This window comes from Planococcus citri, chromosome 1 (assembly GCF_950023065.1).
Source record: "Planococcus citri chromosome 1, ihPlaCitr1.1, whole genome shotgun sequence".
Lineage (NCBI taxonomy): Eukaryota > Metazoa > Arthropoda > Insecta > Hemiptera > Pseudococcidae > Planococcus > Planococcus citri.
The window spans coordinates 23803524-23826837 of NC_088677.1; the positions used below are offsets into that span (position 1 = coordinate 23803524).

At 32.5% G+C, this 23314-nt stretch overlaps 2 protein-coding genes across 3 annotated transcripts in view; one reads left to right on the forward strand and one right to left on the reverse strand.

Annotated features, from left to right (window-relative positions):
* Positions 1-23314, forward strand: part of LOC135849973 (ferritin heavy chain-like) — a 226659-nt gene that overhangs the window by 188923 nt on the left and 14422 nt on the right. The gene's annotated exons all lie outside the window — the stretch shown is intronic.
* Dlg5 (Discs large 5) lies at positions 3850-23089 on the reverse strand. 2 transcript variants are annotated; one of them, XM_065370637.1, is made up of 28 exons: positions 22827-23089; positions 22550-22669; positions 22340-22463; positions 22036-22243; positions 21789-21956; positions 21551-21712; positions 19950-20192; positions 18794-18978; positions 18565-18719; positions 18278-18494; positions 18052-18187; positions 17841-17971; positions 17611-17761; positions 17415-17537; positions 17141-17346; positions 16707-17053; positions 13685-14151; positions 13428-13603; positions 13169-13336; positions 12942-13080; positions 9918-10041; positions 9647-9836; positions 9135-9421; positions 8835-9054; positions 8533-8747; positions 8219-8451; positions 5449-5668; positions 3850-5351 (listed from the first exon to the last, which is right to left on the reverse strand). In XM_065370637.1, the coding sequence occupies exons 2-28, from the start codon at positions 22578-22580 to the stop codon at positions 5245-5247; spliced, it is 5133 nt and encodes a 1710-aa protein (XP_065226709.1). In that variant the 5' UTR covers positions 22581-22669; positions 22827-23089; the 3' UTR covers positions 3850-5244. The 2 variants fall into 2 exon arrangements, with proteins under 2 accessions (XP_065226709.1, XP_065226708.1); XM_065370636.1 differs by having other exon boundaries at positions 22538-22669.

Consider the following 23314-nt stretch of genomic DNA (forward strand, 5'->3'; position numbering starts at 1 on the left):
GATCTAAAGCCTACAGCAAAATTTTATTTTTCTCCAGCAATTTCAAATTGCTCCAAAAGGCCTAAAGTCGACCTCCCCACCCCTCCCAGGGTGTCTACCGGAATTTTTTGGCCGAAAATCACTACCGTTTCACTACCTTTTTCACTATACCTTTCAAAAAAATCACTGCCTTCCAAAATATTTTTAACCCCTCTCCCCCTAACACAAGAACGATTTTTCATTTTTTTTTTTTTTTTTTTTTGGTTTGAACTTTGTAATTTTTTACATTGGAGTAGGTACACGTTTTCATCAATTTGAAATCAATTTCAATGATTTTATAACCATTGCTACATTTATTCAAGGTGATAAATGAGCGAACTCGAAAAATTAACAAATCAACTAAGATTTCGAGAATAAAATTCTTCCAAATATGAAAAAATAAAGGATTTTTTTTAGCAAGCAGTGATTTTCAGTGTGTATAGTCCAACAAAATTTCAAAATAAAAAATCAGGACTTTAGCAGGGCATTTTTTTAAACACTTGTGATTTTTCAAGAAGGGGGGGGGGAGGGCTGGACTGGGAAAAATTTTACAATAAAATTTTTTACTTTTCCAAAGTCTTCAAACATCCCAAGATTTTTTTCAAGCAAGTGGATGTCGAGAATATAATTTTGTCATTTCAATTTTTGATTTTATTTTCACCTTTAGGTTCTTGTTGCTGTACCATAAAATTGGGCGAATGAAGAACTTTTTTCAAAATGAAAATTTTTTAAAAAATTAATGGAAAATTTGAACAACATTTGGAAAAAAATGTACATTAATCGATTCGGAGTTGTGATTTTTTACATGTCTTTCCGTGGTGTGAAATTCTGAATAACTTGATCATCGACTCAGGTGATAGGGCAAAAACTCCTCTATTAAAATATTTATGTTACCCTTTAACATCGTATAATTTCAATGTGAAACAGTTTCAAAATTATGATATTTGCTCACGTGCGTTGTGTATTTTGTGATTTTACTCGTATCATCAATCCATTCCATTTGTTTCTTTGTTTCAGGTGAGTAATGATTAATGAATTTCAAGCAAGAGCAAGATATTTTTTAAGATGAGAAAAACTGGAAAAGTATGTACCTTTCATAAGCTTATTAAGTTATTATTAATGAAAGTAGAACTACACATTCCAAGAAGTAGGCTACTTGTGAGAATTTAAAAAAAAACATCAATCTCAAAAAAAAAATGAAAATAATTTCAAACTAGTAACATTTTTTTTTTGCAATTTTCTTGCTCTCACCCCCCACCTCTCTTCTAGTTGGTTTTTATGAAGAGAAATCCCTGAAAATTTCAGCTCTCCAACTTGAAAATTAGCAATGCTCTCAAAACAATTAAAAAATGTAAAGGATTCAATTCATACAAAAAATTTTCATTTTTGAGCCACGATTTTTTCTAAATAATTCCTTTTTTGAAAAAAAATCTCCTTCTGTCGCCAACTTGAATGGTACTCTTCTACAAGTTGGAAAAACTGTATAGAAATTAAATTAATTAGTCTAAAATTTTTTTTGAAAATTTCTCATTTCTGTTTCAAAATACTTATTTCTAAATTACCTACTTTTCAAAAAAAAAAAAAAAAAACACGCACACAAACACAAAGTTGATCCAATCACATTGAGCACCCCCCCCCCACAATAAAAAAATGCAAGTTCGTGAAAATTTTGAAAATTTTTTCAGTTTTGTTCAAAATCATTTTAAACTAACCTACTTTTGAGAAAAAAATTTGCAATAATAAGTTTGTCAAACAATGTTAATTCAATTGTAAGGCCTCCAAAATTGAATTTTTTCCAAAAAAAATTCAAATAAAAACTTCTAAGCCTGTGAAATTTTTTTTAGATTTTTTCTGTTCTGCTCAGAATGTTTCTCTCGATCTCCCAAATAGTGTTGATCCAACAGTATGAAGCCCCCCCCCCAAGTAAAAAAAGTGATGTGATAATGAAAAATTGTAAAGTTCAAAAAAATTTTCGTGAAAATTTAGTTTGGCTCTCGGGGCTTGCACTCGATTACTTCTCAAGGAACCAATTTGCTTAAAATACTAAAGGTCACTTTTGGTTACTTTTATAAAAATGTTGGTTACAAAAGTTAGTTTTTTTAAACAAAAATTTCAAAAAATTGTCGAAGTCTTGCTTGCTGCAGAAAATAGTAGGTACATACCTACCTAACGAATCACGCCTTGTTTAAAGTTGCAAAAAAGTCTCGTTTCTTGCCAAAAATTGTGCTTTATTGCAAAAAATTCCAAAAAAATATCATTTTTATTCCAAAAATACCAAAAGTTCTCGCTTTTTTACCAAAAATTAAAGAAAGCATTTTCTTGCCAGTGTTGATTTTTTTTGAAAAATAGACAAAACATTTCACTTTTCCCAAGAACTGAGAATGTATTCAAAAATTGGAGCCTTTTTTCCAAAAATTATCAGTAGGTACGTTCCGCTTTTACCAAAAAGTTGCAATTAAGTTCAGTTCACCTTTCTTGGCACAAGTCGCGAAAAAATACCATTTTTTTTTTTTCAATAGATAACTTCACAATTAACAACAAAAGTTCTCTCTTTCCAGTAAAATTGTTTTCAAGTCTCACATAAAAAATTCTCCGAAGTCTCGCGTTTTTGCCAAAAATTTTCTAAAAGTAGTATTACTTTTTGGTCAATAATAGCAAAAAATCCATACTTTTTGCAAAAATTTCAAAGTTTTGTATTTTGCAAATTTATAGTAAGAAATTTGCACTTTTTAGCAAAATTGCCAAGAAGTTTTACCTTTTATTAAAATTACGAGTGCCAAAGTCTCGTTTTTTTTTTGCCAAAAATGTGACTAATAATTGTGATTTTTTTTGGAAAAAATAAAATTCTCATTCATATTGTTACACAAACCTCGAAGTTGTCAAAAAATCTCGTTTTTTCTATCTCTAATGTTTCAAAAGGTCAACTGTTTTTGTGGAAAAAATGCATCATTTTTTTTTGGCAATAATTGTCAGAAAATCCTGCTTTTTGCTTAAATTTTACAAGTTTTTATCAAGTTTCGTTTTTAAATTTCAATAATTAAATAAAAACCAAAAGTTCTGGTTTCTTCGATGATTTTTTTCTACATTAAAATGTTTTGCCACTTTTTCGAGCTTTTTGGGTTAAATTACTAACGTTGCTTTTTTGTTTTTCTTCATTTCTTCCAACTTGGGGTGGGGGGGGGGGGGTGGCATATGAAGACATAAATATAAACGGGAGACCGAAGGGGGTTCATTCTTTTTAAAAGAATTCTTACCCGAAATTAACACTTTTCAAATCCTTAAGTACATGCTTGAATTTTTTACGTTACATTTTTTTGATTTTTTTTCAATTTTAGGCTCTTGATGTGTGTTTTTTTTTGAAATAATAATTTTTTGAAAATTACACATATTTGAAATATTTGCTTATTTTGTAAGTATAATTTTTTTGGGTGGAAGGGGGAGGGGTTAATATTGAACAATTTTTTATTTTGAAAATTCTCTTGTCTCTTGGCTTTGAGATTTTATTAGACAGCTTATAGATCCAATTTGACCTTGTCAGATCGAAGTTTTGATCATCCAGCAGAGGAGACCTGATCTGATTCAATCATTTTCCTCTGGTTAGAAATTAGATAAATATTTTTTTAAACCTTGAAATATGTATGCAAGGCAATTCCATTTTTTTTTTTTTTTTAAATGGGAGAGAGACTGGATATAAAATTTGAACGTCAGATTCGCAATCACTCACAAAACCTCCATTTATCAAATTCTTTAAATAATTTCTCATTTTCAGCTACAGCAGGTATAGCTAGCTTATGATTAATCTCGAATACGGAGACTTTTATAAAGTGCCTGTAACAGCGATAAAATTTTAATTTCAATTTAAAAACAGTACGAGCATAATTTAATTTTACTTCGTTGACAATATATTGTAGGTATAATGTATATTTTTTAATGAAAATATTGCACAACCTTATAAATTTCGTACGCTACGAAAATATATAAAATAATACGAATATAAGTATAATAATGTCCAAGTCCAATAAAGGAAGACACGTATCATGCATCACACTTGGTTTCTTTGTTCAATAAATAAATCACTATTATTACACTATTAAGCGAAATTCAAATCAAAACGGAATCATTCGTTGAATGTCGAAAATAAGTAAAAAATTTGTAACTCGAATAGTAGTAAGTAAAGAAATAGGTAAAAAAAAATTTAAAAAAAATAAATATAAAAACAAAAACATTCGAAATAAAATTGAGTTTTTCGATTTAAGAAAAAAAAATACCTAAACGGTTTTACATAATATCGTATAAAACAAAAAAAGAAAAAAAAACAAAAAACAGCCGAAACAGGTAAACAAAACAGAGAAAAAAAAGAGTATAAATTACCCGGTGATATGATAGGTTAATAATTTATTAATAAGTAAATGAACGTATACGACTGAATTGGACGGCATGATTTTCGTTAATAATCGAATAAAAAAAAATCCTCGATGGTTTTATTTATAAAAATAATAAGTACGGCTTGATATCAATAATAACGATGATAATAATGCTACAGTCATCTAAATAAACAGGAACTGAACTGAACTGAAGAGCAAATACTTTTAAAAAATTCCTGTCATTTGTATGTATGTAATATCAGGTCAAAAATGAAAATTATTTTCGCGAGAAAGTAGGTAGGTACTATAAGTATAATGAGAAAGGGGACAGAGTAAAATGTAAGGAACATTATTTTAGCATGAAACTTGATATAAGTATGGAAAAGTGCAAAAATATAGTATATAAATAAAATATACTGTATAGAGGTACAAAAAGACAATACAAGTTTACAATACCTATGTAAAAAAAAAAAAAAAAATACACCCATAAAATATTTTTATCCTACTAGTAGAATAAAACGCTACTTTATTCACTCTCGCTGTTCGCTCGAGTGATCAAATGCGCGTTTTCTTCCCACGTTTAGATAAAATATGTTATTCAACTAGTGAAATAAAGTGATTTTCGACGATTTTTAATTACTTCCCTCGCTTTGCTCGGGAAATAAACCTCAAAAATCGTCAAAAATCACTTTATTTTACTAGTAGGATAAAATACCATTTAAGCTCGCGGATTGCACGTTGAAAATAAACATCAGTCGAATAAAATAATATTATACGTAAATGTTTCGAAAATACGATACTAATTTATCACTTCCACGAATTGACAGATTATATTTTGTTCTACACGATGATTTGATCAACTCTAAGCTGTAGACGAAGGAACCCATATGGTTTTATTTTGTTCGGAATCGACAGCCGCCTTTATTTGAGTACACATGTACGCTACGTTCACACCGGCAGGAATAATGGCTATAAAAAAAATTTAAAAAGTAGAGGAAAATGAGTAATTAATAATTTTTGAAAAAGATGGAAAGCTTAGGTAAGTATAAAATGCGCTTCAAAGTACCTGAAATGTAATGCCTGTATTCCGATTCCAGTTTCTGAGCGTGTTCGTACATCTCTTTAGCTGCCTTAGCTGTAATTTTTTCCATTGGATATCTGGTATCTTTGACTTCTTTGATTTGTTTCGTCGATTTGAACTTGATCAGCAGTACAATAGGGTACACATGATGGTAATGAAGTCGTTCAACGCTGGCTAGGCTGATGTCCAGAATACAGTGACAGTGCTGCAAAAATTTAATATGTTGGCATTATTGAAATTTTTACGTTTTTTACATTCTAATCCTTAGATTTGGTCCACTTTTGCTGGAAAAACACTACTTGTAATATTTTTCACCCCTTCCTCAAAAAATAAAAATGTTTACATTTTTTCGTTCTAATCTTTGGAGTTGGTCCATTTTCAGCAGTAAATCACCATGCAATGGTTTCGATTTGCCCCCCCTCCCTCCGCCCACGATAAAAAAGTAGAACTCGTTCCCTCCCTAAATTAAAAAAAAAAAAAAAAATGGATTTGTTGAAAATTTTATTATGACTTGATAGGTTGAACCAAATCAGGGCTCATACTCAGTTACTTTTCAACTAAGAAGAAACCAAGTCACTAAAGTTACTAAAAGAAAAGGATCTTGGTTACTTTTTTCAAAATTGTGGTTACCAAAGTTTTGTTTTTCCAAAAATTCAATTTGCTTCAATCTCAGTTTTTTTCAACTGGTCATACTGATTTTTCAACGTCAAAAATAGCAAAAAGGCCCTGCCTTTTTCAATGCAGTCGTTTCTGGCTAAAAATTGTGGGTTCTCGCTAAAAATTCCAAAAAATCTAATTTTTTTCCAAAAATTCCCTCAAGTCTCACTTTTTTTGTCAGGAATTGTCAAAAATCGCTAAAAAAAAGTACCTACCTATCGTTTTTTTTTTTGACAAAAATTGCAGAAAAGCATCATTTTTTTGAGAATAATTGTCAACAAGTCCTGCTTCTTATTGCTAAAATCTCACATTTTAGCGTACCTAATTACTTCCAAAAGTTTAGCTTTTTTTGTCAAAAATTTACCATAACGTTCTGCTTTTCACCTAAAAATTGCAAAATAACACAAATAAACCCACTTTTTTTCCAAAAATTGTGTAAAAATGTTATTTTTTGCAAATAATTCCCAAAAAGCTTTGCTTTTGACTAAAATTGCCGAAATCTTGCATTTTGCCAATTACTGTCAAAAATTCTCGCTTTTCAGGAAATTTTCCTACAAGTTTTGCTTTTTTACCAAAAATTGCAAACAAGCCCTGCCTTCGCTGAAATTATTTTGAAATCTCGTTTTCTGCTTAAAATAGCGAAAAGTCTCGTTTTTTGCAACATTGCCAAGAATTCTCGTTTTTTCATTTCAATTTTTTTTTTTTTGGTAAAAAGTTCCAAAAATTGTCATTTTTAAAAAAAAAATATCCTGATTTGTTGTTTTTTTTCAGAAATTGCAAAAATTCTCACTTTAATATTCAAAATGGCCAAATATGTAATTTTTTTCAAATTTAAATTTGGTTACAATATTACTAATTTTTTAATGCAAAAATTGCGAGAAAAGCTAGTCATCTTTTTTGCTGAAATTGTACAAGTTGATCTAGAGTTTATTTTTAGATTTTAATTAAAGATGGAAAAAGTTTTAGTTTTTTCGGTGATTTTTTTGTGAATTGATGTTTTGCTCGTGTTTTGTCACTTTTTTGGGTATTTTTTCAATCTTTTTTGGTTACTTAAGTAGTTTTTTTTTTTTTTTTGAAAGGAAGTTATTCAAAACAACTCTGAAAGGAGAATAAAATTTTGAAAAAATTCCAACTTGTTGAAATTTTTTGATTTTTTCCAACATCAGGGAGAGGTTTTTTTTGAAAAGAGACTTATTTAGAAATATTCTGCTCAGAAATAAAAAAATTCCCAAATAATTTGTACAGACATAAATTTTTTCAATATTTCTCAATTTTGCGGGCTTCAAGTAAGAGGACAACATCATTTGGAGGGGACCAAACAAAGAGATTTTCTTGAAAAGTCTGTGGGTTACTTGAAAGGGTTATGCCTAGAAATTGAAAATTTTCAAAATTTTGAGGGGCTTCACAAAGGAGGGGCTACTTTTTTTGGTGACAGGGGAAGGTTTTTCCTAAATGATTGGTTATTCAGAAAGATTCTGCCAAAAAATAAAAAATGAAAATAAAATTTGTACGCCTTATAGATTTTTTATCCATTTTTAGATGATTCTCAAATTAGGTGGGGGAAGGAGAGTTGGCTCTTTACTAGAGAACCAACATCTAGGGGGGGGGTCAGAAGATGGTTTTTTCCTAAAAAAGTTGGTATATTTTCAACTACAATTTTTTTTTGATTTTTTCCAAATTTGAAGTTTTTTTTAACAAGAAAATCAACATCACTATTGGAGGTCCTGAAATGTTTTTTTTTTTTTTTTTTTTTTTTCATGAAAAGGGTGTATGTAGAATATTGTAAGTAGAATCATTTTAACGCGGAAATTAAAAATTTTCAAAAAATTTTCTGCTGATTTTGATTTAGGTATTCCATTTTTTTTTTTTGATTTTTTTCTATTTTGAGGGGTTTTTTACTACGAGATCAAAATGGCTTGGGGCACCGACGAACGTTTTTTTTTTTTGAAAGAGGGGTCATTGAGAAAAATTCTGGTACAAAAACCGAAATTTTTTGATAAATTGATTTTTTTTCTTTTTCAACGGTGGGGGGGGGAGAGATCTTACACGTATTCTGAATCCCAGAACTTCTGTAAAATAAGAGGTTTACTTTACTTACTTTATGCAAGGAATCTTTGATAGCGGAAACGGAAGTACATTCGAAAGAGTTGCCTTTTTTACGATAGTCGATTAGTAAATTATCATTGACGCCTTTTTCGACTACAGCTTGCGAAAAATACCGCACTTCCGGTATACATCGGTTAAATTTATCCGGGAAATCAGCCAGTAGTTTTTCAATAACGCAGTCGGCAAGAGGTCCGATAATCAGTACAGGTCGTAACATGGGTTCGGCTACAAAAAAAACACAAATGAATTTAAAATCAAATTCATCAGAATCGGAAGGCTGAAAAAAGTGATTCAAATTTCGCTTACAATCTAGTCTGGTAACTTTCTGATACGATGCCAAAGTTGTTTCTTCGTTCAGACTACCAGAGTCGCTAAACCCGCCTAGATTTATATTGGAAAAACTCGCCAATTCTTTGGAATCGCTTCGTTGTTTCTTTCTACGGAAAAAGCTGCGTCTGGTACCGCGTCTAGCGTCTCCTTCTAAATCACCCAAGCTGCGTTTCAACAATTCTTCTTCTACCCTGAATTCAAAACGAGATTGGTTAGAATACGTACGATGAGTATTTGGTAAAGATTCGTTTCAAAATGGCGACGGTTGATTTACTTACTTATATTTACTAGGTATTATACCGTATTGTTGATGGTAGCCGTCTTGATCGATCAACCACGCTCTCCAATTACCTGGTACGCCGTTGAACATGGTATTATCAACGTATAAAATATCGTCTTTTCGAAACTGTAACTGATAATCTCCCACATCACCGGTTCGGTCGAAAAGTGCTCTGATATAGAAACTGTCGCCTGGTTTATCCTTGATTTCATTATATCCTACAAGGCAAATGTGTCCAAATGAGTCATTATATAATTGCAGCCAGCTGTGCTAATAATTAGTGCAATTTTTAACTTACGGTCGAGTTCATTTTGCACCAAGACGTTCACTTTATCGGCAGGTTTGGCTAATTCGAAGGCAGCTTCTTCAGCAGTAGCGTGTCTTAAATCGGTACCGTTGTATTCTAATATATGATCTCCGGTTCGTAAGCCTGCGTTGTACGCTAACGAGCCTGCGGTCACGCTGTGTACGTAAATACCTACAGCGTTTCCACCGACTAAGCTTATTCCTAAATTACTGCATTTCTGCGTTTCTAATTTCAACAGCCGAGGTTCGTAAACTGAAGCTTTGTTCACGGAATCATTTCTGGAAAAAGAAAAATCCAAGTGAGTATTCGCTGAAATCATTCGTATATTTTTTGAGCGTTGAAATGGAAGCGATCGATCAAAGTTACAGGGGAAGTTTCTTTTTGGTGAGAAATCAAAAATAAATTCAGGATAATCTGGAAGGGACGTAAAAATGTACAATAAAAATACCAAGTTTAGGAAGATAGAGAAGGAGAGGAGTGACATTTCGGCCTATAAAACGTACTTTTCACTGGGTTTTGGTCGAGTTAGCGTTGTAACCGTATAAGGAACGTGACTCAGCGTAGAAGAAGGCGTCGACTTTCTACTCAAAGTAGGCGAATTACACGGTGTCGGAGAACCAGAGTGAGTATCAGATCTACTTTCATCCTCGCCACTGGTGGCACTACCATCGCTGCCAAAAACTGCGTTGTACTCTGAAATGAAAAAAATTGTCGATAAGCAATAGAAATACATATAATATGATTAGTTATCGGAAATAAAACAATAAATCTTACTATGGGGATTGTACTGAACACGCATCTCAACCGAGTCTCCACATTGTCCTAGGACACGTTCAAAGTAACCGTAAGGGCAATTACGCATGTTCATTCCAAACACATCCAAAACTTGATCTCCGACCTGAAATTTTTTACACGTAAATAAATCAGTCATAAAACAAAAACATATTACATAAAACAATTCACCAGAGGCGGATTCAACACAGGAAAAGAAGGGCTAGTGCCGGGGGGGGGGGGGGGGCATGAATGATGGGCTTATTGTGCACTATAAATTTCCAGCAAGTTTTTGTTTTTGGGGGGGGGGGCAAAATTGCAGGAATTTTGTTTTGGACCAACATTTTTAGGCAACCTTGCTTTTTTGTCGCAAAAATCTGTGTTCTATTTTTTACTATCAAATTTACAAAAAAAAAAAGAAACTTTTCATTTTTTGCCAAAATTGTAGAAACCTCCATTTTCTTGTACAAATTGCAAATAAAATAATTTTTTTTCAAAATCACCAAAAAATCGGATCTTTTTTGCTTTTTGATTAGAAGCAGATCGTTGAAAAAGAGCACTAAATTAAGTTTCGAGAAATCATCTAATTTTTTTTTTTTAAAAAAAGATCAAATTGAATTATTTATTTTCAAAAACGTTTGTGAGTTCAATCAAAGCGTGTTAAAATTATGTAAAAACTCTCTAAAAAAAACTTTAAAATTAGTAAAAATTATCAAAAAAATATATAATTTCAGTATTTGCCTAAAAAGCACGCATAAATTTCGAAAGTCTTTTGAAATGCTGTAAAAATATCCAAAAAAGTAAGAATCAGTGAAAATTACCAAAAAAGGGAGGGGGGACTTCAGCACCCAAATTTTTTTTTAATGCACGAAAAAGTGTTGTAAATACGAGAACATTAAAAAGATCAAAGATGTGAAAAAATTCCAAAAACATTGAAATGATTTATAAGTGAAAATTACCAAAAACAGTTGACATTTTTTTGAAAGGTTGCCCAAAAAGTAGGCACAAAAGTGTTAGAAACTCGTCAGAACAGTGTGAAAACCTTTCAAAAACGTATTAAAACGACTGAAAATTACCAAAAAGTGATAAATTGTTGTCAAAAACAATCTGTTTGCATTCAGAATTACCTATCAAAATGTCTCGTTCTTTCTTATCTAAATCGCCAAAAAAGCGTCGTTTTTCGCAAAAATATCAGAATTATCAAAATGTTTCGTTTTTTTTTTTAAAATAAAATTGCCAAAAAGTGTTGTTTTTTGCCAAAATTGCAGAAACCCCTTTCCTTTTTGGTCAAATTTTCAGAAAGTGTTGCTTTATCGTAGTAAAAAAAGCAGTTATTTTTGTCAAAATTGCAAAAAAAATCATGTTTTCTATAAAAATAAGCAAAAAATCGTTTTTTTTTTTCAAAAATGCAAAAAATTATTCATTTTTGTGAAATACGAGTAACTGTAAAAAAGACCAACTTTTTGTCAAGATTGGCAAAAAACCCCAAGAAACACTTTTTTTGGTCAAAATTTCCAAAAATGTTTCGCTTTTTATCGTTACAAAATTTGCTAACTTTGTTGCAAAAAAAAAGTCAGTGTTTCATCAAAATTATACCAAGAAATTTTGAAAATTTTGTCAATATTTTGAAAAAATGTCCGCTTTTTATAACAGTTTTCAGCACGTTTTTTTTTTTTTTTTTGTAAAATTGCAGGAATTTTGTTTTAGGTTGAAATTTTTAAGCAACCTTGACTTTTTTGTCGCGGAAATCTGTATTCTTTTTTTTACTGTCAAATTTGCATTTAAAAAAAATATATATATTTTTCCATCAATCATCAAAACTCCCAAAAAGTCACATTTTTTGCCAAAATTGCATTCGTCCAAATTGCAAATGAAATCAGTTTTTTTTTTTAAAATCAAAATTACCAAAAAAGATTATTTTTTTCACCTAAATTTAGTCTACTTTTCTGTAAACTTGAAAGACCCAATTTGTTGTAATAATTACCTAAAAAACCTGTTTGTTTAATTTAATGTGTTTTTTTGCTATAATTGCGTCAAATCCTTTTTAGTAGGTAAGAATGTTTCCAGGAAATTTTGTATTTTTGACGCAAATAATCGTTTTTTTTTTTTTTTTTTTTTTTTTTTTTTTTAAATCAAAATTACCAAAAACTTAACCTTTACGCCAGAATTCTTAGAAAGAAATCTTTTTTAGTTTTTTGTACGTACTAACAATTGCAAAACAGACACGTTTTTGTCAAAAATTGCCAACAACCCGTTTTGTTTTTGTTTTTGTTTTTCATTAAAATTGCTAGAAAGCCATGCCCATTCCAAAACTGCTGAAACACTCTTCTTTGTAGCCAAACCAATATTTCCCAAAAATCTTGTTCTTCTTTTTGGCAAAAAATTTTATTTTTCAAAATTACAAACGAAAACCAGATTTTATTGTATAAAATAAGCAAACACCAGTCAATCTTACTTTTTTCCACATTAAAAAAAAATCATAAGTAGATAATTATGCTTTTGTAAAAATTGTAAAAAAAGACCTTTTTTTCAAATTTGTCAAAAATACGAGTTTTTGTCAAATTTGCTAAAATGTCTAGTTTTTTCTCCAAAAAATCCCAAAACCCTACTTTTTTTTCAATTAAAATTGTAGGAATCACTGATTATATTTCAAAACAGCCTGAAAGTTTTTTGTTTTGTCAGGTACTAAAATTACAAGAAATTATTTTTCTTACCTTTGTGTTCTTTGGGGGGGGGATTCATTCAAGGAGGGGGGGGTTGTTCACAGAATATTAATTCGTGAAATCAGATTCGACATTTGAGAATTTAGTTAGGGGAAAAAACGTTTGAGAAAAGTTCATTTGGGGAAATGGTCATTTGGGATGATGACAGTCGAGGAATTATCCCAGAATTCAATTTTTGATGGGGGGGGGGGATAAAAATCACTATTTCCGAAATGGGCCCTTCTGAGGCGCTGTGCCATATGTGGGCTTTTTTTATTTCTCAGATCCGCTTCTGAAATTCACTGAATTTTCATTAGGAACTAACCTGTAAGCCTTGTCGATCAGCTTTACTGTGTTCGGCGACAGCAGAGACAAAAACAGCTCCACTATCCGAGTATTGTACCTGGAACCCCAACGGTTCACCGGAATTTTCAATAGTTACCGTTCTCTCGTCAAGTTTAGGGCTACAATTGTGGAAAAAAAAAGAAAATTTTATAACAACATGAATATCTGCGAGTAATACTAAGTATATACGGCAGGAGTATTGCTTACTTATGAGACCAACAGTAATTCGGCAATGAGTTCCGTTTATTTTGCAATGGATTGAGTAATTTTCCTTGATACGTTGCTACTGGACTAACAATATTGGATGATTTTATAATACTCCCGGTTGAAAGTTTACCGCTGGTTTTACTCGCTACGCTCGGATTCGACGGGATCCTATAAATTCAAGACAGTATTTCTCAATAAATGAACAGAATTTTTTTAGAGAAAATCAAAGTAGGTACGTGTAAATATTAAAAATCATTACCTAAATCTTGGATTCTCCTTTTTACGAGGAAATGTACCACCTTCGTATCGATGATACGATCCGGGTATTTCATCGGATTGATATCCAGACGTAGATAGCGAGTGTAAATTCGAAGCGTTCGTATTATCAACTTTATGGTACGTCGAGTCGGCAGATGGAGAATATTTATGATGAAACTGAAAGCGAAAAAATATATATATAAAACTTGCATTTTTTTTGTATGTACATTGAAAAACCAATAAAATTGAGACATTCACCTGTGAAACCGAATCATACGAAGGTTCGAAACAATACGTCCGACCATCCGTTAACGAAATCGATTCTCCGCTCTGAGACGACGGGTATCTCAAATCTAATAACTGATGGCCTCGATGCGGAAGCTGCACCAAAGGCGTGAAAAGACAAGGTACATTGTAAATTTGCGAGTGAGCCCGCGAATGCGGAGGTTCGTTGGTAACGTCTACAACATCTGAGATGGCGTATTTGGAAGTTTTCTTTTTCACATAGTGCTCCAGCATATCTTTACCGATATTGCCAGATTTTACGGAAAAATCCAGGGAGTTCTTTTGACTGGTCGGATGACTTTCTTCTGGTCTGGAGGTGTTACAAAATGGTTGAGGTAAGCTGTAGTTGGATGTCGGATTCAGTAGCAACGACAGAGGGGATCTTTCTTTCGCCTTTCGAGGGTGTAAAATCGTACCGGTTGAGTGCTCTATCAGAGGGCCTGAAACAGTCAAATTGTTAATATTATATGTACATTATTCGTGGTGGCAAATTTTCTTCGATTTTTTTCGTTCACACACTCTCAATTTCATTGTTACCTCGGGTGAGGAATAATCGTGCTATGAAACTTTCAGACCCATGACCCATCGGCGAAAAAAATTGAAAAAATCGAAGTATTGGACAACATTTTTTAAATTGCCAACTTTATAGTTTCAACACATCAGTCAAGTCAAAACTTGGGTAAAATCAACTTGGATTCCAATTTTTAGCTTCTCATCTGCATCCATGACCCACTTGTGGAGTAGAGGGGAGAGTTGTAGTTTATCGTGAAAAAAATTTCTAAAGCCCATCAAAAGTTAGCAGATTTCATATAAAAAATTTAACCGTGCCGAGAAGTCCCCCCCTTACTCTCAAAATTGGTGCAGCAGAAATCCAAAATTATGAATTTTTCAATTTGTACGTTCTTTACACTCTAATTCTGAGATTTGTGGTATTTATCCCTCTAAAATGATGAAAAAGTGTGATTTGCCCTTTTCTTTAAACAAATAATGAAAAAAAAAAAACACAAAAATTTTACATTTTTTCGTTCTAATTCTTGGATTTGGTTTATCTTCATCAGGAAATCACTACTATTAAATTCTTTTGATTTGTCCCCCACCCCACACGATGAAAAAGAGGGACTCGTTCCTCCCTTCAAGGTTTGTACTTGGCTTTTGGTTACTTTTTCCACGTTTTGGTTACTGACGCTACCTTTTTTAAAATTTTCAAAAATTTAGTGCATCTTGAAACAAAAAAAGGCTGGTTTATTCGCCAAAAATACCGAAAAATCACAATCTTTCTCAAACATTACTCAAAAGTTTCGCCTTTTAACCATAAATTGAAATTAAGTTCGCTTTTTGGACGAAATTGTGAAAAAGTACCTATCATTCTTTGCTAATAAATAATGTCCTACTGGCTAAAATGATCAGATTTTCTTTTCAACAAAAATTGTCAAAAACACTCCCTTCTTCTTAAAATGACAAAAAATCTCGCTTTTTTCACAAATTGTCTAAAAGTCTCACCTTTTTAGCCAAAATTTACTAAAGTTGCCAAATGGTCTTGTTTTTTTTAAACCTAAAAAAATGCAGTCTTGCTTTTCGAAAAAAAATTTCAAAAAAAATACTTCTCAAAAGTTGCTTTTTTTGCTAAAATTGACAAATTTCTGCTTTTTGGTAAAAATTCAAATTCTCGCTTTTCAGCAGTGGGTATTGCTTAAGATTTTCTCCAAAAGGCCCTTGTTTGTTAGAAGTTGTCAAAAAGCATCATTTTTTTGTCAGTGATTCCCAAAAAGTTCTGCTTTTTACAGGAATAGTCAAAATCTTGCGTTTTTCCAGGACCCAGAAATTTTCAAAAATTCTTACTTTTTAGTAACATTACTAAAAATAGTCGTTTTTTTGCAAAGCGTTTCAGTCCTTTTCCAAAATTGTCTCGCTTTTCGAAAAAAAGTTGCTAAAAAAAGTAATTCTCAAAAGTTGCTTTTTTTTGTTGCTAAAATTGACATATTTTTGCTTTTTGAAAAAAATTTAAATTCGTGCTTTTCAAAGGTGGGCATCGCTAAAGATTTTCTCCAAAAGGCACTTGTTTGCCAAAAATTGTCAAAAAGTATCATTTTTCTGCCAATGATTCTCAAAAAGTCCTGATTTTTACAGAAATCGTCAAAATGTTGTGTTTTTTTTCCAGAACCTAGAAATGTTCAAAAATTCTCACTTCTTATAGTAAAATTACAAAAAATTGTCGTTTTTTTGCAAAACGTTAATTTAGTCTTTTTCCAAAGTTGCCCAAAAGTCTCGTTTATTTGGCTGAAATTTCCAAAAACCCATTTCTTTTGTCAAGTGAAATTGTCAACGTTTCCCTTTTTCCAAAAATTTTTTTTCTTTGATTTTTTCAGCTGTGAAGGGTTTTGCAGAGGGGGGCCCAAATCATTTGAGGGCGGGGGGCGAAAGAAGGGTTTTCTTGAAAAGCTTGTAATTTAGGAAGTTTCTGTCCAAAAATGAAAAATTTTCAAATTTCTTTACAGACGTTGATAAATTTGTCATCTTTGATTTTTCCCAAATTTAAGAGGCTCCACACAAGAGAGCCCACATCATTTGGGGTCCGAAGAAGGGGTTTTCTTGAAAAGAGAGTTGTGTAGAGCAATATTGCGTGAAAAAAAAATTCCCGAAAAATGTTCACTGGTTTTTATTTTTTTTTTTCAACTGAGAGGTTTTTTCATGAGGGGCTAGTATGACATGGATGACCATGGAAAGTTTTTTCTTGAGAAGGGAATCATTTAAAAAAATTCTGACGCAGGAACAAAGAGTGTTGGATGAATCGGTTTTTGTTTTTTTTCAACCGAGGGGGGGGGGGCTACCGGCATCACTTTTTTTGCTGATAAGGAAAAAATTAGGAAATTATTCTCTCACCCTAGGTAACAAATTCATGGAGAAGAAAGTGGAAAATAATTCTAACTTCGTAAAATTAGGCACTCTTCATTCATATTTTCTAATGTTCAATTTGGATCGTAATTTTCGCACTAACCTATTCTAGCTTTAGGCCAAGTGCCACCGTTTTTTTCCAGTTCTTTATTTTTCTGCGGTTTTCGTTGTACTTGCGGCGGTGGTTGTTGTTGAGGAGTCGATCGATTATTTCTATCTGTATGGCTCTCTAAAACCGAGTCTAATTCAGCCAACGCGTCGTCTCGTTCTTGATCAAAGGCGGTTATCGGAGATGAATTTCTGTTCTGTTTTTTATCAAATTTTAAAAACCGTCGTTCGCGAACTAAATCCTTGGCTCGATTCACAGTATCCCATTTGCCCATGTTAGAAGTCTGCTTTCCGGTTTCTACTTTGGAACTAACCGGATACGACTGGCGATTATCGTACCTCCTGCGGAAAAAATATTTCAACTCTTGAGACAATTCAAATACGTAAATATTGAAAAATAGGTACGTGTGTAAAATTACGGCTACGTACATTATGAAATTAGGACGTTGTTCGGTTTGCGTTTGAGTACTGCTGTTGGTGTATTTTTTATAAACGTCTCTGTTCGAACCGCCGCCACAATTGCTCGAACAGTGCGTTGATTTCAGAGTAGTTATGATTAATACGTCAGCAGGTTGATTAAGTATAGCCATCGCTTCTTGAGCACTCTTCAGTCCGTCCATCGGTTTGTTATTCACCTAGGATTGAAAATAATCTCGATTAGGAAAGTTTTGACAACTGAAAGTACAATTTGATAGCAACTTACGCTTAGAACTCGATCGCCGACTGCTAAATTGCCTTCTTTTGCAGCCAAAGAACCGGGTGCTATTTTACAAATATACATGCCCGTTTCTAATGCCAAACCATGGTCGTAATTGTTCAACTGCAACTGTAAAATTTAAATATTAATCATTTTTGATTGTCCTAGTTATTGAAAGTACTGAATTCAAAATTAATTATACCTGAGTTGTGAACAAACTTCTAGCTCCGATCCTTCTACGTTTAACTAAAATATTACAACTTCCGCCATTCGAACGAAGACTTTCTATCACCATTCGTTTGCTGACATTGCTGCAGTCGAGGTTATTGACTCTCAGAATACAATCGTTTACTCTAGAATGTATAAAAGAGGGATAAAATTTTGGAATTTGAACCAGCGTCTAAATTTATCGAAAGGATGACAATTTACTACCTTAGTTTTCCTTCTAAAATGCTTCCTTTGGACACAGACGATACATAAATACCGCTATCGTTTGGATAATAAGGATCATCGCGTCCGCCAACTAATTCAACTCCCAGATCATCGACAGTAGTTAAAGAATTCTTTAGACAAAAAATTGTAAAATTATTCCCTGTACACGAAGATCAAAAAAATACCTAAATACCATTGAATGAAAAATTACCAGATCTATGTTTAACATTTCGGTATCCCATTCCTGTAGATCTGTATCGATAGCAGAATCATGACTGTAACTATGTCCTGTAGTGTTTAACTGCAACATTCGATTTTCCTTTTCGAACTGAGCTTCCATTTTCTCCCTGAAGAAAGATACCATGAAATGAATCAGTAAAGCAATTTATTACAAAAAAAAAAAAATTAAAATAAATTAAAAGAGACTGGATTATTACTTCAAAACTTTCAATTCTTTGGTAGTCTCGTTTCGTTGACGTTTAATATCGTCGGAATCGCGTAAAGCTTCGGCCAAATCAGACACAGCCCTATCTCGTTCTTTTCGTAATCGATCGCAAAGTGTTCTAATGCTCTCCCTTTCTAAAACAATCTTATCTCTTTCGGTGAAAGCCCAATCACGTCTTCTTTTGGAAACTTCGGCTTCTTGAAGCGCCTCTGTAAAACAGTTTGGTAGAATTAAAAATCTCACTAGAGAACAGAATGCGAAAATTTCAACGAAATTCACCTTGCAATTCGGTCTGCTGTTTATCGATGTATTTATGTAATTTTTCTATCTCTTGATTGGCTTGATCTAAATTATCCATGGTTTCTTTCTGGCATTTGCTGAACATATCCATCGACGTAGACTGCATTTCGCAAGAATCTTTACGATGCTGATCCCTATGAACGAAATATGCGAAGAGTAAATAAAATATGAAACTAATATGAATTGAATTAATCATATTAGTGGGTACCTTTCTCTGATAAAGGAATAGTCGAATCTTGATTTGAAAGACTCTCTCTGGGATTCTTCTTTGGCGGTGAATTCGCCGAATTTTTCGCGGAAATTGTTACATTCTTTTAGAGCTTTATCACGATCGTGCAAAGCGGACGCGATTTCTCTTTTCAACGTTTCGATGTGATAAGACAAGGTTTTTTTCTAAACAGAAGTACATACTCGACATTAATTCAAAACGACAAAACTTACAGTATCTCATATTAGAGTACCTACACCTTATTTGCGTTGACGGTAGATAATTTTCATTCGATTTTTTTCGCTCTCACCACCTTAAGTTGTTACCATTGGAGAGAAAATCATTCGATGAAATTTTCAGATTTTACAAAATGTGGAAAAATCGATGTATTGGACAAAATGTTTAAAATTGTGATCTTTCTAGTTCCAACACTTCATTCAGGTCTCCATTTTGGTAAAATTAGTAAAAATGAGTCGTACTGAGAAGCTCCTCCCCCATTCTCAAAGTGTAAAAGAAATTCAAAAAATTTGAATTTTTACGTTTTTCATATTCTTATCTTTAGATTTGGTGTATTTTTATGAGAAAAATCCTATTTGATATTTTTCATCTCCAACACGATGGAAAAGTGGAACTTACCCCTTCCTAAAAAAATTGAAAAATAATTTTTTTCTCATTTTTTCTATTCTAATCCTTGGAGTTGGTCTATCTTGATCAGAAAATCACTATTCAATGTTTTCAATTTACTTCCTCTCTCCCCCCTCCCCCCACCATGAGAGTTTTAGAGGTGGTTATTTATAGATAGATTCTGCCCAAAAATGAAAAACTTTCCAAAAATTTTACGGACATAAATTTTTATATTTTTTGATTTATTCCGTTGTTTTCAACTTTGAGGGACTCTTTCCTAAGGGGCTAATATGGCTTGGAGGACCAGGGGGAAAATGAGTTCGTTTAGAAAAATGGAGCAGGGACAAAAAATTTTGAATGAATTAAAAAAATTCGATTATTTTTTTTATAGAAAGGGAAAAATAAAAAAGATTTTTTTCTCACCAGAGGTAACAAGTTAACAACCTTGAGAGGTAAGAGGCGAGAAATTCCTATCTCACAAAATAAGGCACACCTTAGTATCATTTTTATGGATAATTGAATTGAAACATACTTCTTCTAAATATTGCTTCGATTCGTTTTCCAATAATTTAATTTTTTTGATCGCTTGGGCTTTATCTTCGGTTAGTTTTTCCATTTCTTTATGAACGGTGTCTCTCTCACTCATTATCAAATTATATTCTTGCATCGCTGCATTTCGCTCTTCTTGTAATCGTTTATTTTCTTTACTGGTATTTATTCGAATGGTCCTCGCATTGATGACCTCTTTTTTCGCTTCTTCGAGTTGTTGTTGCATCTGAAAAATATATTATTGTTTTAATAAAAAGGAAAATTGGAGGATTTTCTAACCAGGGCGTCAGGGCATGGAAATAATTCGGCTGAAGTAGTAAGGAACTGGTGGAGGAATTTTAATGGGGGAGGGGTAACGGTCATGAAAGTCATGAATTTTGTTCGAAAAACACTTGAAGTTTTTTTTAAAAAGCCAACAAAATGAAAAAATAAAATAAAATAAAAATTAATTCAAAAAATAAAAATGAAAAAACTGAAAAACCTACCTAATTGCTTACAAATCTCGCATTTCCAAATTATTCAATTGTGGGGGGGGGGTGTATTTTCAAGCCGTAAAAATATGAAAAATAGGTCATGAAAAAGTCATGATTTTTTTATCTGGGAGTTTTTTAGACACCCTGTTTTAGACCCATTTAAATGATTACGTAGATGAAATATATCCTAGATTTTGACAAAGATTGATGAAGATTTTTGTATCGAGTGAGAGAGACTACCTGTAAAATTTCAAGCCATTTTTCTGTGCAAGAGACTAAATCAGAGCAAACAAAATTTTTTAATGAATTTAATAGTGTTGAATTTTCGAGAAATTTTTTGAAAATTGTTCATTAATCCAACGCCAGACCAAGCCCAATTTTTTTCCTGCTTTTCAAATAATAACGTTTCATAATTCGAAAATTTCAATGTGGCAACCTTGATAGATTTTGTATTTTGGATAATTTTGACATGAACAAAAATTCAAAATTTTTCGACGAAGTTACCGAAATTGATTTATTGTTTCATTTTTTCAGTTTTTATGGCAATTTTTTGATATTTTCGAACTTCTATTTGGGACACCAAAAAAAGCCATGCCCTACAGTTCGGTCCAAAAAAATTGCTGACAGCAGATCAATTAGCCTTTAGTGAAAAACTCCAGTTTTTGAATCAAAATTTCGAATTTAATAATTTTCCCATGGCCTTGTTCTTATTTTTGGAAGGAAGGGAGCAAGTCATGATGGCTGAGGGTCTATTTTCGTTCTCAAAAGCTCTGAATCTGATAGAAATTCATTCAAATCAGTCAATTAGATTGGAAAATTTCAAAAATTCAAAATTTTAGGCGTTATGATGAATATTTTTAACGTAACTTCGTTTAATGTATTTAGGGAAGTGGTTTAATGTTCAAAATAAGTTTGTATATTCTTAAAAAAAAAAAACAAAAAAAACTTGAGTTTTTCTAATAAGTGGTTCATTTTATCAGTATTTTTTTTTTTTTTTTTTGAGGGGGGAGGAGCGAAATGACAAATTTCTCTAGTCAGGGTAAAATTTTCCTCAGGACTACCCTGGCACATGCAACGACCCTAAAAGCGCCATCAAAACGTTATAAATTACTTTTTTCAACGTTTCTTGTAATTCCTTTTTCTCTCTCAACGTTATATCCCATTTGTGTACAGCCTGCGTGCATTGTTGTTTTAATCCATTTCGTTCCATTATGGCATTATTCCGTTCTACAACCAGTCCCTCTTTTTCTTTTTTCAAGCGAGTGATTTCTTCCTGTAAAATATATTATAAAATCTCGAAATGAAAATATTCCAGGTATCTAAAACTTATTGGAAAACAAGACACTAACCCTTTTAAATTCTAACTCATTCATAGTTGCATTATGTGTTGTTAACAAATCATCGTATCTTTGGCGTAGCGCTTCGTAATCATCTTTCAATGCTTCGTATTTATTAATAGTAACAACGTAACAATTATTGAACGAATCGTTGGTCCCATTTTCAGCAATATTTACGTCCTGTCACAAAATACACGAGGTTAATAACTAAAACAAAATAACTTACTAATTCAATATTACATATTTTAAAAGCATTTACCCCTTGGTTACAACAAGCCGAACGCAATTCCGAAATTTCTCTATCCAGTCGTTGTTTATCAGTAACAAGCTCGCTATACTTTGCACGTAGAGTAGATGATTCTTCGGCAGCAGCTTCCAATTGCGACATGGCTGCATGGTGCTGACTTCTGTAGTATTCTTTTTCCTTCATCGTTTGTTCGCATCGTCTATTCGTCTCACTATTTTGTCTGTTGAAATCGAATTTATAAATACGAGTATTAGTGTGCTTCGATGTACATCGGCATTAGGCAATTAAATCTCAAGTAGGCGGAATGTTTTGATACCTTCTTAATAATTGTACCTCCTGATACACTTTATCACATTGCTGCTTCAAGGCATCGTAATCTCTACATACCGATTCACGATTTCTATCGCTACTCCGTTCCGAATATGAACGAGTAAGGGTGTCTGTAATCAAAATAAATATTTTATATTAGATTATTTATCCTACGATTTTGAAAGCTATTTTCAACTATATCAACCAGTGTTAGTACTATTATCGTGCGCTGAATTTCCGGATGCCATGTTGAGGAATACACCTCACTGGTATGATACGTTCTACAACATTATATCGGTCCTGAGTTTATTCCGGTCTGCTCCACATCTTAGCTGTACTGGAAATAGGGTAAACATAATCAAAATTAGAAATAGAAACGTAAGAAGGATAAATGAGAATAGGAAGAATTAGCTCGACTGTGTGATTCTTCCCGTTCATTAATGGCTTAGGCCTCAGATAATATACACTAATAATGGAAAAAAGAGTCCACTTACTTGCATATCTTGATCATTTTGCAGACTATGATCGAAATTAGGATTTGTGTGACTTCCGCGTTATGGAAACGTAGATCAACTTCATTTATGCAATTTAACGAAACGATAGAATTTCGTTGATGGATACCTGTGCGTGCTGTAATGATGCAGTATTTCGGGTGCAGCGGAGGAAGAAGTTTAAAAGTAACAATTATTACATGTAATATTAATTAGAACGAAACAAATGACACCTATCATAAATTAATTATGATAGAAAATGATAGAGAAAGAGATCAAAACACAGGTTATCGATAAATTCACACCGAATTCCATAGTTGGCAAAGTTCACCCCGTTCACCCGTTCATGAACGCGAAAGTTCGCGAACGCGTTCAATTCCAGTGAACGTGAGCGTGAACGCGTTCAATTTTAGGTGAACGATATGATGAACGTACTGATTTCAACATGCGATTTCGACTCATTTTCATCACTTTTTGCTTGAAAATAGACA